The sequence below is a fragment of the Peromyscus eremicus genome, chromosome 8b (genome assembly GCF_949786415.1).
Source record: "Peromyscus eremicus chromosome 8b, PerEre_H2_v1, whole genome shotgun sequence".
NCBI lineage: Eukaryota > Metazoa > Chordata > Mammalia > Rodentia > Cricetidae > Peromyscus > Peromyscus eremicus.
Window position 1 is genome coordinate 37,448,821 of NC_081424.1, and position 18,850 is coordinate 37,467,670.

Genomic DNA, 18,850 nt, shown 5'->3' on the forward strand with positions numbered 1-18,850 from the left:
AGTTGAATTTGCTTTGGTACCACTCACGCTTAACTGCAACTCATCTAGTTCCAAGAAAGCAAGAACTTAGTCCTGAGAGAGAGCATTAAATCCTTCAGGACAACTTGTCCCCTATGGCCAGACACTTCCTACCCAGCCTCACCTCACAGCATTACTGCTCTGGGGACCGAACTCTGATGTGAGTTTTGGTGGCAACAAGCTATGTTCAAAGCATAGCAAATCTGTACCTTCAAAAGTCATAATTCAATAAAATACAAATTTTGGTTTTGTAATTTTTATGTATTGTAATTATGAAGGTAAATATGAAGTTGTATAACATGGCATATTATACGTAAAAGCCAATGATTTCAACAAGAGATACTTTATTATCATATTGTGACTTAATTCATGGCTCAAATCGGAGTCCCGTGAAGTGTAAACATACCTTACAAATATAAAGTGACTTGATACTTCCCACCCGGGGCATCAAAGAAGAATCACTGCCAACTCTAAAAAACGATGTGGTTTTACTAGACATTCTTATGTCCTCTCCTGTTCGCAGGTAATTATCAGCAAATTGTAATTCTCTCCCATTCTTTTTAAATCTCCCTTTGTCCTCTGTTGCCTTGAAGCCCAATAAAGCTAGTCTGCGATCTGTGACAGAGCCACAAAGGAGCCGGGTTTAGTCTCCTTGACATGGCCAGACACCGTGCCACACGATAATGTCTTTGGCGTCAGAATGGCATACGGCTAATTATTTTTCAAGAAATAATGGCACGTCAGGACATGAAACTGGAGCCTGCTGCCTTCAGTTAATTAGGCAAGAATGAATTTGCACATGGCGGTGCATAAAAAGTGGTCACTGAACGGAAATAGATGTTGGTTTTCCTATGCTTTTTCCCCCCAGTGAGACAGTGTCTAGAATGATCAAAAGATGATTTATCTGTGTTCGGAAGGTGCAAGGGGACCGAGTGTGTGCAATGATGCATCTTTATTATAAATCTCATCCTGAGCCCCAATTAACAGGCCTGTCACACACTCATTAGAGTCGCTTTACAAAAAGAAGGCTGGAGGGTTTTAATGGTACCACAGGGCAGGGGAGGAAATCAGATGTCCCCCATGAGTTCTGTTGATTCCTGCATGCATAGCTGAAGCCGGGATCTGAGACAGAGCCTCTGCTCTGGATCTGTAAGATAAGAGGGCCTGAGGGGCCTTGGATGTAAGGACAGTCAATTGTCCCCCTGAATCCTTTGCCCAGGGATCACTGTAGAATCTTGTCAGAGACTATCTAGCAGAATCCTAAACCCAGCCAAGCCCTCAAAACATCCCTTGACTCAGCGCAGACCCCGAAGTTTCTACTGTGTTAGGAGGCGTTCTTTCCCCTCAGTGCGGTGACTAGGGATCCCCGTGGAAATGCTGGGAGAGGGGAGCAGCGTGAGTCTCCTGGAAAACAATACATTCCCCCCTGTGGTGGTTTGAATGAGATGTCCCCATATTCTTGGGTGTTTGAATACTTGGACCCCAGTTACTGATGCTGTTTGTGGGAGCTTAGTAGGTGTGGCCTTGTTGGTGGGATTGTCACTGAGGGTGGCTTTGAGGTCTAAAAGCCGCCTGCCATCCCTGGTTTTCTCTCTGCTTCCTGTTTGTGGTTCCGGATGTGAGGCCTCAGCTTTCAGCTTCCAGCTCCGGTTGCCATGGCTACCTGCAGCCAGATTTTCCCCACAGTGGTGGTGATGCACTTTTATCCCTTTAGAAGTGTAAGCCCCAAGTTAATACTTCCTTTTATAAGTTGTCTTGGTCGTAGTGTTCCATCTCAGCAGTCAGGGAGTAACTACAGGCTCATCTGGAAGAAAGTATTTTGACAGATTCATTTAGCTACTTGTTTATTTTTAAATAATTTGTGTGTGTGTATATATATGTGTCATGTGTATATGTGTGTTTACGTACATATAGGCACATGTGTGTGGGTGCTTGTGTCTGTGTGCATGTGAAGGCCCCAAGGTGATGTCCAGTGTCTTCCTCAATTGCTCTCCACTTTATACTTTCAGAGGCAGAGACTCACTAAATCCAGAGCTTGCCAATCGCAGTGTCCAAATGAGCTTTGACTGTCAATGGACACAACCTAGCGTCACCTGAGAAGGGTCAGTCAGGGAATGGCCAGATCAGATTGACCTGTGGACATGTCTGCGGGGATTGTCCTGATTGTTCATTGATGGAGGAGGCCCATCTTAGGGATTTTACTGCTGTGGTCAAATATCCAGAACATAAGCAACCTGGGGAGGAAGGAGTTTATATTTCACTTCCACTTCCACAGCACAGTCCACCATTAAAAGAAGTCAGGGTAGGAACTCAAGGCCGGAACCTGGAGGCAGGAACTGTGACGGAGGCCATGGAAGAATGCATCTTACTAGCTTTCTCCTCGTGGCTCTTATGGATTCAAGGACACCATCCCTGGGGTGACACTGCCCACAGTGAGCTGGGCCCTCCCACACCAATCATCAATCAAATAAAATGCATCATAAGTATACCCAAGGGCCAAGCTGGGCCCTCCCACACCAATCATCAATCAAAAACAAATGCATCATAAGTATACCCAAGGGCCAAGCTGGTGAGGCATTTTCTCAAATGAAAGTTCCCTTTTCCTAAATGAGAGCTGGTTGTGTCATGGTGACATAAAACTAGCTAGTATAAGGCCTTAGCCCATTGTGGGGAGTACCTTCCCTGGGCCAAAGGTCCTGGGACATTACATATACATATGTACGGTGGAATATAAACATACTGTACAAATATAAAGTGACTTGTTGATCTTTCCACCAGGGCATTAAAGAAGAATCACCTCCAACTCTGAAAACCATGTGGTTTTACTAGAAATTTTCATTTCTGATCATGTTCACAGGTTGTTATTAGCAAGTTGCAATGTCCATGTATATATGTGTATGTATATGTGTGTATATATATATGGGTGTGTGTGTTTGTATATGTATATATGCTGGCTAAGGGGCTGGAGAGCTGGCTCAGCGTTTAAGGGTATTTGATGCTTTTGTAGAGGGTCTAAGAATCCATTCCCATCAGGCAACACATAGTCACCTCTAACTCCACTTCCATGGGATCCGACACCCTCTTCTGGCCTCTGCAAGCACCTGCACACACATGGTGAACACATATACACATACACACACACACACACACACACACACACACACACACACACACACGAATAAATAACTCTTTGGAGGGCGGAGAGGGGAGGGGCGAGCACAGGAGCGTTAGCATTCCTCCGTGGTTTCTGCTTCAAGTTCTTGCTAGAGCTCCTGCCCTGGCTTCCCTCAATGATGGACTGTAATCTGTAAGCAGAAATAGCCCTTTTCGTCCCCTAACTTGCCGCTGGACAGAGTGCTTAGCAGAGCAGTAGAATGAAGTAGTTACCTTAGCTAGTCAGTTTGTAGTAGAGAATCTTCTGTGTCCCAACTGCTCGGTTTATGGGTGGCTGCCACAGTGCCCAGCTTTTATGTGGCTTCTGTATTCGGGCCTCATGCTTATGTGGCACGCACTTTATCCACTAAGCCATCTACCTCCCCAGCCCCTGAATGATGTTTTTAATTGGTCTATTTTCATTGTACATGCTTCTGGGTTTCACAAGGACATTTTCATTCGTGTGTGTAATGTGGTTTGTGCATACAGCTCCCCTCTGCCATCCCCTTTTATGCTGGATTTATTTTCATATCTGTGAGATAAAAATGGTTAAGGAACAACTGTTCTAGTTTTGCTCTGCGATTTTAATACCAGTGGAGGTTTGGAGGAATTTGGTTTAGGGTGCCAGATAGATTTAGATGTGAATTGTCTCCAATGTATTTGAATTGAGTGGATTTGGGCAGGCTGCAAGACTTCTTGAACCCAAGCTTTCTCTAGTGTGACCTGAGGATAGGAAGGCTTATTTAAAGTTGTAGTTATAGAGAAAACTATATATGGAAACAGTCCATGTTAGGAACAGTTCTCTTCTTCTAGTTCACTCCGAATACTAATGAGCAAAGGCACCTGCTCTGTTCTGTTCCTGGTTGGCTCGTACCCAGATCTGTACATGGTGCCTGGCGCACTGTAGATACCAAATGTTGGTTCAATGCATGGACAGAATGCCTTGGTCTAATGCCCAGTAAAGTCTTTGCCTATGGTGCTATTTCTTCAGTTATTTTCTAAGAGAGATTTTGGTGCTGTCTTTGGTTTTGGTGATATCCTTCCGAGGCAGTTAGCCCCATGTCCTGTGAAAACCTTCTGGATACATGAGAAGGCTTGATCTGCTTAGCCCATGTTCTAAGGCATGATCTGTGCCATGGCTGGGCAGACTAGAATGTAGAGCTGATCTAGCCCCTTGCCTGGCTTTGTAAATGCAGGTTTATTGGAGCATGGCCATGTTCAGTGGCTTATTTGTCTGTGGCTGCCTCTGTATCTGGCAGAGTCAGGCAGTTTTAACAGAGACCATGTGAAATGCATAGCTCACGTTACCTGTCTTTGTATTGGAAAATCCTGCCACTCCCGGCTCTGCAGACCATGCACTCCTCACTTCAACGCTTCAGGAGTGGTTTTCAGTCTAATTTATTTTGCATGAGAGTCTCGCTACTACAAAATCTGACCTGACCGGCCTCAAACCTGCAGCAATACTCTTGCTTCAACCTCCCAAGTTCTGGGGTTACAGGTATTAACCATTGTGCCCAGCTCAGGATTGACTTTAAGACTTTTTTTAATGGGTAGGAAGCTAAGACCTAACAAAATGACGATTTGGTTCAGGAATGAATCCATAGCCCACTGACTGATACCTTTCGACTCAGCACAAACCTAATTGAAACAATCCCACCCTACCAGGCCTGACTTCATGACAGCAGGAAGAGCAGGCTAGGAAAGTGCTTCAGACTCGTGATACAGCCTGGCAGCCCTGGAATTTGTCTGAAACCTAGCTCAGATCAGTCATGGGGTAAGGACTATAGGGACTCCATGCAAATGGAAGGATGGGTGCAGATGGGTGGTGGTGAGTTTTCCGTTGTGTATGAACACAATATTGCTTCTCAGGGGGGCATTTATGAAAGAATGACTATGATTGCTGAATGTGTCACTCACACAAGCCTTGATCTAGAATACGCAATGCATTTTGCAATGTCAGCCTGCACCTACCGCATAGATGGCTCCTGCTCCAGCTACTCAACTGTGAGGGCTTTGAACTTCCTGGGCTGCTTCTCGGTGCTCTGCCCTCCCTGTTAGATCTGACTCCCCATTGGAGATGAACGTTCTTTCCTAGTAAATTCGTCCTGATGGAGATTTGATTGTTTCGGGGTTTACAGGTAAAGTCCAGGGCTGCTTCTGCTGTGACCCCATCAGTCCATGACCCTTCTTCCTCCCACCCTGTTCTCACCTTTCTAATTCATTTTCCAAGCTCAGGAACTGGTTGTGACTGAACAAAAGAAACAGAATTGGAAGTCACATCTCTTCTTCTATAATCAACTGCTTACCTTGTCACTTTTACCTTGTCACTGAGGACAGGTAATACTAATAACAGCGACAAAGTTATAGCCACTCATCTGGAAGTCACATACTTGGGCAATTCATCTATCTGCCAAAGGATGTAAACTGGCAGCGCTGTCTGTCCATTGTCATATAAAAATGGATGTTGGATCGTCAGGTTGGCAAGGGAAGAGGAGGACCAGGCACCGAGTATTGTTCCTGCTAGCCTGTTGTCAACTGTCTCCACAGCTGCCATCCGGCAGTGTCAAAGACTCTCACTTCATCCGTGGGGAGCTGATGGTGGAAGATCCCACAGGAAGGCAGCAGAGCTGTCGGGAGGACAGGAAGGAATCAAGGCTATAATTAACTTTCTGTTTCACTGTATTCTGTAGCAGTGACCCTTATTCCCCCACAAATGAAACCCTAGAGTCTAGCCTGTGGCTCGCTCACTTATCTTTCTGGCTTCTGCTGAAACTATAAACAGATGTAAAAAAAAAAAAGTTGCTTTGGTGTATTGGGGGTAGACAGGAAAAATGAAGTGACATTTGTTCTTTTGTACACTGGAACCCGTGGGGGAATGATGGGTTGATTAAAATTGCAAATAATGGGTTGATTAAAATTCTTGACCTATTGTTTAATTATTTAAAGTGAATACCTCTACTACAAAATATTTTTGTCTTTGTGGCTCTTTTAGCTAATTCCTAACACACTTCAATTCTCTGTTTGGTTGGTTGGTTTGTTTGTTTTTGTTTTTAAGCATTAGGCAGTCCAAGTAGCTATCTTTCAGATTGTTTGCTTCTGTCTCCCATTGACCAAAGCTGTGTAGTTATATTTATGTCATGGGAACTGTGTAATTTGGACTTGATAGAGACTATAAAGAGAAAGTTTAAAATTATGAATGACTGTTGTATTCTTTGAGTTGGAGAGGAATTGGCAAATTAGTAGAATTTTAATTTATATGGATAAAGAATGGTAGTGGTGATGGGATGACCTCCTAGGTAGGGAAAAGGCTCTGAACGGGATATAGAAGTTGATGGAAATGCTGCTCCCTGGAGTTGTTCATAGATGGTGTACTGGGTATGAGCAATTCGCTAATCTGGGGAAGGAGAAAGCGTGTTCACAGACCTGCTGTGTTGTATTAGCATACTGCCTACCCATTAGAGGAAGTAATTGTATGTGTTCTTCCTGTAGCCACATTAAGAAGGCAAGCTCCTGATGGATTATCATCTGCACAGCTTTGTTACATTTTAAGTCATGTGTCATTTCATGATGAGTTCTAAATTTTTGTGTGGTGGTGGCGAGGGGACTGTGGTGGGGGATCGGAATAGTGGCAGAGGGGATTGGTGTGGTGGTGGGGGTGCATCATAAGGCCTACAGTGCATGACTGCCAATTTTGCTGAGCTCACATGTTGTACTTACTTCTGTGTCTGCCAGGGAGAAATGCTTGCTGCCTCTCCAGTTGGCTTTGGAGTCAAAGAACGTGAAGCTGGCCCAACATGCTTTGGCAGGGATGCAGGTATGACTTCTACTGGATGCAGTCACGTGATAGAAGCTAACAGACCTCTTTGGCACTGAAAGAGCCAATCATTAGCATTTTAAATGCTGGCTCTCTAAAAATGTGATTGAATCAAGACGATAGCTATATAACGGGTAAGATCTAATAGCTTCCAGAATATCTCTGGATGCAACATTACTTGGTTGAGCCTCTGTAGTCAAGCATTGATTCACGGGGACCCAGCTAAGCCCCGAGAAGTTCCTATCAATTCCGATCTCATCTGCATCCCACATCTGTGGTTCTCAGTGTAATCGGGATTGATAGTAAACTAAAAAGATTTTTACATGATTTTTTCATCAATTTCTCTTATTAAATTTTCATACAATTATGTATTATACATTGAATATATTAGACATTATATATTATATATATTATACATATCCCCTGGCTTTCCTTTTCTTCCCTCCCCACGCCCATCAGTCCCTTTGTTTCCCTACACAGTTCTCTTCTATTTTTCGTGCCATGTATCCACACATGATTTTTTTTTTTTATATCAAATGACACTTGCTAACCACAAATGAGAGAAAACATGGCACTTGTTTTTCTGGGACTGGCTGAATATGATGATCTTCATTGAATCCACTTTCCTGAATGTGACATGGCATTTTGATTGGTATATATCCACCATGCTTGGTAAAGATATTTCGTACATGTATATCATATACTTGGACAGTATCCACCCTGCTGTCCTTCCTCCTCCCCCTAGCCCCTCTGTTTCTCCTCCCCTAACTTCTGTTTCCCCTTTCTTAGCCCCCCTCCCCCATTTCCATTCTTTCCTCTAGACATCTTCTTTCTACTGATACATATATGATTTTATGTATCTCTCTAAAATACAAGCCCAGGAATAAGAGGGAAAAAAAATCGTATTTGTCTTTCTGAATCTGAACTTGTTTGCTTTTTTTTTTTATTCTACAGTTAGGTTGGTGAATGGATTAATAGATTATGTTTCTAGAACAAAAGTGGGAAGAAAAGACAAAGAAATTCTTTGGTCTAATCGAAAAAGTGAGCCCTTGTCTTTCTCCGAGTGTTTGTGTTTCACACCAGGCAGAGTGGCCCTGATCCCAACTGTGAACGGCGATGGCTCTGTAAACACATTGATTTTATAAGGCGTTTGGTCTCTAGAGACACACAGAGAAGTTCATGGCTGCAGTGACATTTGTACTTTTGCTTTCGTGTTAGCACGGGCCATTTCCCAGGATTTTTAGGCTCAGAGTCCCTACGGCCTTGTAAGAGTGAAGCCCTAAAAAAAGAGTCAGAAGTCAGCTCCCATTAGCCTCAGTGGATTGGAAGTAGATAACTGTATTTTAACAAACAAAAGCGTAGGAAATGTTAACGCGTCATTGTTAGCGTTCTTCAAAGGCCTTTGACTTCTGGAACTGGGCCATCCATAGAAATAAATAAGGAATTGTTTTGACCTGCTGCATTTTTCTCTTTAGTATCATGTAGATTTCCCATTGTATTCTTCTTTTCCAATTCTGACACATTCAAAGCTGCTGTTCATGTTTTCAAGAGCTTGCTTAACTGCATTCGTGCTGGTGATTAATGGCCGAGTCTTCCTTTTGTGAGACTGTCCCTTGCTCCCTATGGCCTGGTAACTTGAGACACAAATGCAGAGCTTCCAAGCCTTTCTCACTGTAAGACAGTTTCTCTATATATGAACTTCAGCTCTGGACTGCTCTGAGGGTTACTATAAGGCTTTAAACGAATCCCTACTGCGGCTAACTTACAACAGAGAAGAACAGTTTGGGCCAAGAATAAATAAAGTCCTATGAGTCTCAGTGGCAAAAAAAAAATAAATACCCATTGCACCAGTTCAGAACACCCTAATGGTAGCCCTTGTGGGTGAGAATTGGGGTTTTCAGGGTGAGACAGCATAGCAGGACCGTGACTGCCAGCACACTTCTGACTTGAGTATGTGACTCAAGCTGTGTAGCTTGAGGGACTCCAGGGTCAGGACAGGCCAAAAGCCCTTTGCTCATTCCCAGGGCCACATTCTTCATGCACTTTGGATGCTCCATCTCTGTGGCTCTAGAGAAGTGTGAGGGAGTAGAATTGCAGGCTCATAAGCATAGAAGAAGTTTTGGAAAAATAAGCCTTGTCCCAAAGTAGCGAAAAGCCTAATCCACGAGCTCCCCTGATGTCCTCATGCAAATGAATTCCTTCATTTTTCTAGTGGGATATATAGTCAGGTTTGTGGATTTAGGAATAATTTCTGGATAAATGAGGCTCATGTTAGGTAATCAAAACATAGATATCTGAAAAATGAACTTGTGCCCTCAAGACCTTTTCCTTTCATGTGACAAAACTTACATTCAGTGAGAGTGTGCCTGGGAGTGACTGTTTTGTGGGGTAGGTTCCTCTTTGAAAACTCATTCTTTATTCCCAACTGCCTGAATAACCTAGATGGCTAGCACACAGCATTTTACTGGCTGAAATGCAGACTGAGTTACCTAGTATTACAAAGATACCTTTTCCAAAGCCCATTCTTCTGAAGTGCTGTGCATTTTTCATTTTAATGGTACATAGCATGAGTTCTTGCCTGACCTCCAGCTAGATGCTCCTGAGTTAGAAAAATGAGCATCATACATAACAAGCTATAACAGAAAAGGCTGCAATCACTGCCTTGTGCCTCTTCACAGAAGCTCCTGGCAGAAGAGAGGTTCGTATCCATGGAGACAGACTCTGATGAGAAGCAGCTGCTCAATCAGATCCTGAATGCTGTGAAAGTGACACCTTCGCTCAATGAAGACCTGCAGGTGGAAGTGATGAAGGTTGGTTTGACATGGGAACCATTGTGCATCAACGGGAAAGAGGCACATGGTGACCCCGGCACTTAATTCTCAAAGCTGCCTTTCGGTTGTGACTGTATCATTGCAGTACAGTCTTCTTTTCTGGAACAGACGCTTACCATCCTGGCTGTGCTCCTCCAAGCTCACCTTGACTGTCCCTTGAGTGACAAGGGACAGCTTTGATAAGTAAGGCCTCTGCCCTGATCTGGCATATCAAATGTGTGTAGTTTCAGCATGGAATCAGCCTGACCATCTGGGTATTATGCCTGCCTACCTGTGTGCACTACACCAAAGCAAAGACCTAATCATGTTTGCCGTAGACTGAGATTTAACATGGCCAGCTTGGCAGCAGGAAGGCCGCCCTTCAGAAGCGTATCAGAATTATGATTTATTTTCTCCCTCAAATTACATCAGCCAGACCTGAGGAGGTAGCTCAGTGGAGAAAGTGCTTGCTGAGCAAGTGTTAGGACCCATGTTTGGATCCCTAATACCCAAATGAAAGACAGGTAAGGTAGCATTCATCTCTAATCAAACACCAGCCGTGGGGCAGAGATAGGCGAGTCTTGTGGGCTTCCTGGCCAATCAGTCCTAGCCAAGCGATGAGTTTCTGGTTCATTGAGAGAACCTGTTCTAAAACTAAGGTGGAAAGAAATAGAAGTCAACTTCTGGCCTCCATGTGCATATATACAACAGTGTATACTCATGCCTCTGCCTCCCACAGCTGCACAGATGTGCACCCCCACCCCACATACACAGGCACCCATGTATGCACCCCCACACTTACAGATTACATCAGTCCTATCTCCCTCCTTGTCCATTACCACCTCCCTTTAGGGATGGTATCTCTCCTTTCCCTCCTTCATTCTGAAAAATTACCAAAATAAGGAATCTATCATTCTGATTGGCATGTGTCGTGATCTGTAACCAAATGCTGGGTAGGAAATGGTGGACATTGCCCTAGAACAACACTGTGGCTACAGAAGCACAGAATGAACTAACAAGATGGCTTTTAGTACAGTCGGCTCTTTTCCTCCCTAAAGGAACGTGTGTAGAGGAATATTCGAGAACAGGTGTCAGGTAGTGGTTGACTTTTTCCTAAACATGCACCGTAAGGATCTGTCTTAGACAAAGCATTGATGTTGAGGTTTCAGTTTCTCCACCAGAAGGGATTGTCTTCAGTGTTGCCCCAGTTTGACATGGTTGGTGAGGAGAATAGGTACTGATCAGGAACTTAGACTCTGAAGTCCGCTTGCCTGGTTTGACCCTCCTTCTTCCATTCACAGCAGAACATCTTGGGACAGAGCCCTATCACCACTCTGTCTTGACTTTCTCTTCTTTGTTTTCTTTGTTTGTTGTTTGTTTTTCGAGACAGGGTTTCTCTGTATAGCCCTGCCTGTCCTGGGACTCACTCTGTAGACCAAGATGGCCTCAAACTCAGGGACGTCATCTTCTTTCCTATTAGTGCTGACCCAATAAGGTTCTTTTTAGTACGAAGCAAGGCAATGTTTATAAACACTTGGCATGCGATCTGTCAAAAAGTAAGTTCTCTGGAAAGTTCTGTGTTCCTGATGCTGCCACTGCATCCTGTTCCTTTTCAATGGGCACCGATGAGATGGGCCTAGGAGTGTGCACTTTTCTCTAGTGTCTCAAGTGAGTCTTAGAAGTGGAAGTGAGACCCTGGTGGCTGGTTTTTCAGGTCTCATTTATCTGTAACTCCCTTTGCTTCTGCAGCATGCAGTTGGCCTTCTCCAATATATATATCAGCTATGTGCTATGTACTCATATAAACCAGTTATAACCACCTCTAGATGTGTTTACTCCTCCACTGCCTCTGTGCCATACTTTGTATGTGTGTGCACATGCATGCGGAAGCTGGAGATTGATATCAGATGTTTGTTGTTAGGGGTTTTTTCTTTGGCTCTTTTGAGGGGGCCTGCTACTCAGCTCCCAAATAAATCACATATGGAGGCTTATTCTTAATTATGAATGCCCGGCCCTAGCTTTGCTTAGTTTCTAGCCAGCTTTCCTTAACTTAAATTATCCCCTTTGACTCTGGGCTTTTCCCATTCTCTTACTTATATAAGTCTTACTCTTACTCCATGGATGGCTGGTTGTGTAGCTGGGTGGCTAGCCCCTGATGTCTTCCTTCTGTGGCTCCTAGCTTTCTCCACCCAAATTTCTCCCTCTGTTATTCTCTCTGCCTGTCAGCTCCACCTATCCTTTCTCCTGCCTCACTATTGGCCATTCAGTTCTTTGTTAGACCATCAGGTGTTTTAGACAAGCAAAGTAACACAGCTTTACAGAGTTAAACAAATACAGCATAAGCAAAAGTATCACACTTTAAAATAATATTCTACTACAGATGTTTTCACTGATTATTATCCACCTTGGGTCTCTCACTGGCCAATATGGCTACACTATCAGGCTAGCAAGTTCCAGGGAACCTCCTGTCCCTGCCAGCACTGGGATTACAGACACATGCTGCCCACACCAGGCTTTTAACATGGGTGCTGAGGATCCGAGCTCAGGGCATCACGTTCGCATGGGTAGCACTTTTCCTATTGAGCAATCTTCCCAGCCCACCTCTGTGCCGCTCTTGGAGAGATCAGGAATACAAGGAACATACACAAACATAATAAAGGCAATTTACAGCAAGCCAACAGCCAACCTCAAAGTAAATGGGGAGAAACTCAAAGTGATTCCACTAAAGTCAGGAACAAGACCAGGCTGTCCACTCTCCCCATGTCTATTCAATATCGTACTCAAAGTTCTAGCTAGAGCAATAAGACATCGAAAGGAGATCAAGGGGATAGAACTTGAAAAGGAAGAAGTCAAACTTTCACTATTTGCAGATGATGTGATAGTCTACATAAGTGACCCCTCCCATCTCTTTAGTGCATCTGTCAGTGAATCAGATTTCCTTTGGGCAGTCTCCTAGCCAGGTGACTGACCAGCCCAGTCAGATGAATTCTTCAGGGAGAAATAGTAACATTCCTCGCTTTGAGGGGAAATCAGAATGTCATGTCTGTACCCAGGGCCAGAGGCAGAACTCAGATTCCATTCTTCTGTTCAGGAAGTAGTAGCTTTCCCTTAATGGGCCTTGAGCAGTCCTTGATAGCGCCACCACTTGATATAGCATTTTAAATCCCAGGGAGGGACAGTTAAGTTCACTTTTCTCACTTAAGTGAGAGGTGGGGTCTCTTTTCAATGGCCTGTAAACCAGCTAACTTCCTGTAATGCAGGGTTTTATTTTATTATTATTATTATTATTATTATTATTATTATTATTATTATTATTTTAAATGTCTATCATGGATTTTATTTACATACTTGCTGGTAGTGTTTATGAGCATGAGAAATTGAGCCAGGTCACACTCCAAAGAATGTGTAACCAGAATATTAAGTTTCTGGAGAGCAAAATAATATGTGTTCTCTTTTAGCGATTTTCAAAAGAACAAACAAAATTAGCTGATAATGAAAGCCAAGATTTCAAAGAAAGCAGCTTGTCTCACTTAGAAGATTCTAGAGTTTCAGTCAAAGGGTTAAAAACAATCAGTGATGCTTGGTTCTAACAAATTAAATAGGAATGGTGTTAAATCACTTATTGTGGGAGCTGTTCCACACAGTTTTACTGTTTAGGGAGAGAGAAGGCAAATTTGATTTACTGAAACGGCCATGGAATCCCAATAAAAATTTTATAGCTTGAACAAATAAAGTGTCAGGACTCTAGAGAACCCCAGAAAGGTTTCTCTAAAGATAGATTACCTATGAAATGGATTCCTAGATGGCAGGAGGCTATTTAATATTTAAGCTAAATGTGTGTCTGCTTTGGTAACATTTTCCCCTCGCATGTGTCATTTCCATAAATGTCACTCAGAATTTACAAGGAGCCGTGGATATAACTGACGGCGTTGCTGACTGCAGTAATTAGGTCTTTCCTTCTTTGTAACGGATAACCTTTAGTGAGGTTATTAACTGATACAGCTGGCTTAGCCTTCAAAGACTGGAAGGAATTATGGCTGGCCTTCTGCCTCAGGAAGCCAAGGAGAGAGACGTGTGCATCCTATCTAGAGAGTGCAGACTGGCTTTGGTGATAAAACAGGATATGATACGTGACCCTCTAAAGCCATTTGATGAGAGTTCTGCTATTGGATGTATTATTTTATGTACATCCTCCGATAATAGAGATGAACGCTAGTGGGGTAATTATAATTTTCAAAGGAGAAATGACAAGGGCTGATTATTTAAAAGTTATTATGTGTCAGACACTTCGCAAGTACCTTACATTCATACCAAGGTCATACAGCTAGTATTGAGCCATAATTCAGCCTGAGGGGAAATCTATTCTCTTAAACAGTGGATTCCCTTCTCTGTTACGTCTATCCTGACAGATCTGCAGGTGGTAGACATTACTGTTCCATTGTGTAGATGGCCGAACAGAAAGCTTAAGGCCTGGACTACTGAAGGGAAAAGCTGGGAGTAGCTGAAAGAGTCTTGTGTTTTCTGTATCCCCCTGGAGAATTCATCTGCCCTCCCTCACTCTATGAGATTCAAATTGGGTTTTGCAGTCTGGTTAATCAAGCTCTAACAATACAAAGTAAGGTGTCACGTACAGCCTCTGACAACAGTGCATTGAAATGTCATGCAGTTTTTATAAACACTGGCTTTTGTCTAATGACCTGGAGGCAGAGGCACTGAAGAAAAATCGACCTCTGTGTGTGTGTGTGTGTGTGTGTGTGTGTGTGTGTGTGAGAGAGAGAGAGGGGGGGGGGAGGGAGAGGGAGAGGGAGAGAGAGAGAAGGGAAGGGCCTTGCATCTAGCATCAAGTGTTTTTATATGACAGAACCCTGACTCCTCTGGAACATACAAAGGTAAGGAAATCCTGAATGTAGCGCGGTTCTGAGCCTTGGCGTGTGCACTTGGGACTCTGCTCTCAGAAAGCAGGTAAAGCATGCTTCTGAATGTGCACCAACACTACAGTCAACCTTTGGGATAAAAGGATGAAAAAAACTACATGGAAGGACCATTTTTATTTTTTATTTTCCTTTTCTGCAGAGCTGAAGGTGAAACCCAGAGCTTTATGCACACTGGGCACATTCTACCACTGATTTACATCCCCAGCCCAGAAGGATCATGTCTAAGTTTCTTCTCAATAATAATATTTTTTCGTGTGTGTGTGTGTGTGTGTGTGTGTGTGTGTGTGTGTGTGTGCGCATGCGCGCGCAAGTGATTGTGTGCATGTGAGCATGTATATTTGGAGTCCAGAGATCAACCTCTGGTATCATTTCTCAGGAAACCATTTATCTTATTGTTTGAGATGGCTCTCTCACTGAGACTGGGGGCTTATTGATTCAGCCATCTGGCTAACCAGTAAGGCCTAGGCACCCTTTGTTTGCACCTCACCAGCACCTGGATTGCAGGAACATACCACCACGTCTGGCTTTTGCACAGGAGTTCTGGGTTTGAACCCAGGTCACCATGCTTACACATCGGGCACTTTACCCATGGAGCTGTCCACCCCCAGTCCTCAATAATGTTTTAATGGAAAGTCTTTCACCACTGATACATTTATCTAAACAACTACACGTTTATCCAGTGGCTTGACATTTTTAATGCTGGGCAGCTGGGCTTCTGCTGTGGACCATGGAAGGCATAATCATCAACAGTGTTGAGGGTGAAATGATTGAGTTGTTTGTCTTCTTATATCAAAGGGCAAAGAAATCCCTTCTTGGGATAAGCCATGGAGGCACTTTGGATGATTTATAATTGTCTTTAGCACGGAGGAAAAATCCAATGCTCGATGAAAAATGTATGACTCTATAATGTACTGTTGTTGGAGGTTGAGGTTGTGCATAACTCTTTAACTGCTGGTGTTGGGGGTCAGTCTAACAAGCTTACAGCATACTGTATGTGCGTTGAGTGCAGTGATGAGTTAATGGTGTATGGTTCTCCTGAGTAATTGGTTTTTAGACAGCTTTCCCTCCCTCTGCTAATGTTGATTGAGATCATCTTTTTCTACCTGGCATGTAACATTGATATAATGCTTACTACATTTTCTTCCTTTCTCTTTTACCCTTCGGAATCATTTTCTTAGGCTAATGATTAAAAATAAGGAATAAACATGCAAAATCTATAACTATAATTTTCCCTTTAAATCATTTACTCATTCTTTGTGAGATCAGGTTCATATATTATCCATTAATTTCTTTTTTTTATAAGTACCACCATGTCTGGGTGCTGTGTCATTTGAATATATTTGGGAACTACTCTAACCTCATGTTCGAAAACTTTCCCATTATGGTCTGAAGTTAAACAAGCAAAGGTGTAAGATCTGAATTTTTACTCTGAATGTTCTAGAATCCTGAGTTCCTAGGGGAGCGGAAACACCCTTCAGTGATCTCAATCACTTATTCAATAAGTACTTTATTGCTTTTTGTGTACCAGGCAGTATGCTGGACACAGATGATTCTATGGTATGAAGAAAATGAAACAACAACAACAACAAAAAAAAAAACAGTCTTTGGAGGTTAAAGATTAAGGCAGAAGTCATTAAATATAAAAGACTACATAAACCATGGTAAACACAATGACAAAATAATCCAGCGGTCAGAAGAATATTTATAAACGGGCCTGAGAGAGGGCATGTATAAAAGACATGAAAAAAAGTTCTTCTGACAAAATGAACTTTAGAATGGAAATGATCTAAAAAGCATGAACCAGAACCAGATAAGCAGGATGACTATACCCTAAGGGAGGGAAGAGAAGACCAAAATGCTAATGTCCACTTCAGCTAAAACAAGGCAGAATTTCACTCTTTCCATAAATTTAGGCCAGAATTGGCTGAACCACATCTATTAGAAAGCCTTATTTCTTGGTGTTGTTTCTCTGTTTTATACTCCATAATGGCTCTCCCACCCTAGCCAATACATCCAGTGCAGTCGCCAAGCAGACAGAGGAAGAAGGAAGAAAATCTTTTTTTTTTTGTTTTTTTGTTTTTTTGTTTTTTGAGACAGGGTTTCTCTGTGTAGCTTTGCGCCTTTCCTGGGACTCACTTGGTAGTCCAGGCTGGCCTCGAACTCACAGAGATCTGCCTGGCTCTGCCTCCCGAGTGCTGGGATTAAAGGCGTGCGCCACCACCGCCCAGCTGAAAATTCTTCTTTTTCTTATGATTCTGCTTGCATAAGATGAACTGGAACTTGGTCATAGGCCAAGAGACAGCTGTAGAGAAGGCTGGGAAATGTAGTCTTACCCTCAACAGCCACACGCCAGAGCTCTAGTCTTGGCAAAGGTGGTCACGGTGTTGAAGATAACTGGAAGTCTGCCAAGACACTTATCACGTGAGAACCTAGTCTGGCTTGTTTGTCCCCAGAGGCAGCTGGCACGTTATTCCCTCTGCCACCTCTTCTTCTGTTTTCATTGCGCGTTTCTTAGAGGGAAGAGAGGAAAATGCATTCAGATGTGCGTGAGGTTAGCTAGAGTTCAGGGAAGACACGCACAATCTCCAGCTAGTTATTCCTAAACCATGATGCAGGCATGGATAGAAACTCCACTAGTTAGTAAGTAAAAACTGGTGATAGACTTGGTGGTGTTCTCCTCCCTTTGCTGCCTGGCACAGCAGCTGGCATGTGCTTAGTAATTGCCTGCTAACTAGCTTATTGACTAATAGAGATGAGAAGGAGACACATGGTATTTTCAGTGGCCCGCCAGAATAAACAACAGATGAGACAAACCATGTTGTAATTACAGGTGAGACTATGAGTTCAAAAATGAGACTGATTTAGATTTGTGTTTTAGAATCGAGTAGCCTATATTATCAGATCATTAATCAGTCATTAAATTGGAGTGATCTGATTTACTGCTGAGTTTGAACAGACACAGGGACAGAAGGACTCTTCCAGCCCTTTAGATTTTCTGGGAAGACTCTGTAGCTGGGCTGCGGGTTAGCCTGGTCTTAAATGTATCATGTTTGAAAGGCAGAGAAGTCAACCAACCTCCCAAGTATTCGAACTGCAGAGCAACAGTAGGTACAGTGATGAAACATAATGAAGGAACAGAAATGTCTTCCTGTAGAGGAAGAACATGGGTGCACGTGTGTGCATGGGCACACACACACACACACACACACACACACACACACACACACACGTCATAAAAAAGTAAAAGTAGTGCTTGGGACAGACCTTGGCTCAGGACATTGGAATCTTTGATTTTTGTTCTAGTTATTAGATGAGATTACATGAGGTGTAATTAGAAAATATATATACATATAAATTCAAAGTATGAACCAGAGGATTGGAAATATCATTGCTTCATAGGTTTCTTCTGAATTTCTTTTTCTCATCTTGTAGCACCCTCCAGACAGCCTAAACCAGGGCGACTTTTGTCTATGGTAAAAGAATGTATGTCCTCGGATCTATATTTCTGATTCCTGAAGGACAAACTCTACTGAATTACAGCTGACTTGCTTGAAAAGATAGTTTTGTAGATTATTATGTACCAATTACCCTAACTGTCAGATCCAATTGCACAGGCTGCATAATCATGAAGTGGATATTTTAGAAGAGGTTTGTAATTAGTAAATGGCTCACAGAATGAGTTTGGCTCTAGCCCTTTGATAGCTTATTCTGTGTAGTTGGTTTTTTACTCTTTGGGGGCCCACCACCCAGCTCCCAATATTCACACAGATTTATTCTTACTTACAAATGTCCAGCCTTAGCTTGGTTTATTTCTAGCAAGCTTTTTTAAACTTAAATTATCCCATCTACCTTTTGCCTCTGGCCTTTTACTTTTCTCTATTCTGTATACCTTTCTTTACTTCTTACTCCATAGCTGGCTGTGTGGCCATGTGGCTGGCCCCTGGTGTCCTCCTCTCCTTCTCCTTTTCATTTCTCCCTTTTTCTCCTTCTATTTATTCTCTCTGCCTGCCAGCCCTGCCTATCCCTCTCCTGCCTAGCTATTAGCCATTCAGCTCTTTATTAGACCAATCAGGTGTTGTAGGCAGGCAAAGTAACACAGCTTCACAGAGTTAAACAAATGC

At 43.0% G+C, this 18,850-nt stretch overlaps 1 protein-coding gene across 1 annotated transcript in view; it reads left to right on the forward strand.

The window, feature by feature from the left end:
• The first annotated feature begins 4,940 nt into the window (after positions 1-4,940).
• Positions 4,941-18,850, forward strand: part of Arfgef3 (ARFGEF family member 3) — a 114,538-nt gene continuing 100,628 nt past the window's right edge. The window contains exons 1-3 of the mRNA XM_059272467.1: positions 4,941-4,945; positions 6,904-6,985; positions 9,664-9,795. Of these exons, the coding sequence (XP_059128450.1) occupies positions 4,941-4,945; positions 6,904-6,985; positions 9,664-9,795 (219 nt within the window). The remainder of the gene's footprint in view (positions 4,946-6,903; positions 6,986-9,663; positions 9,796-18,850) is intronic.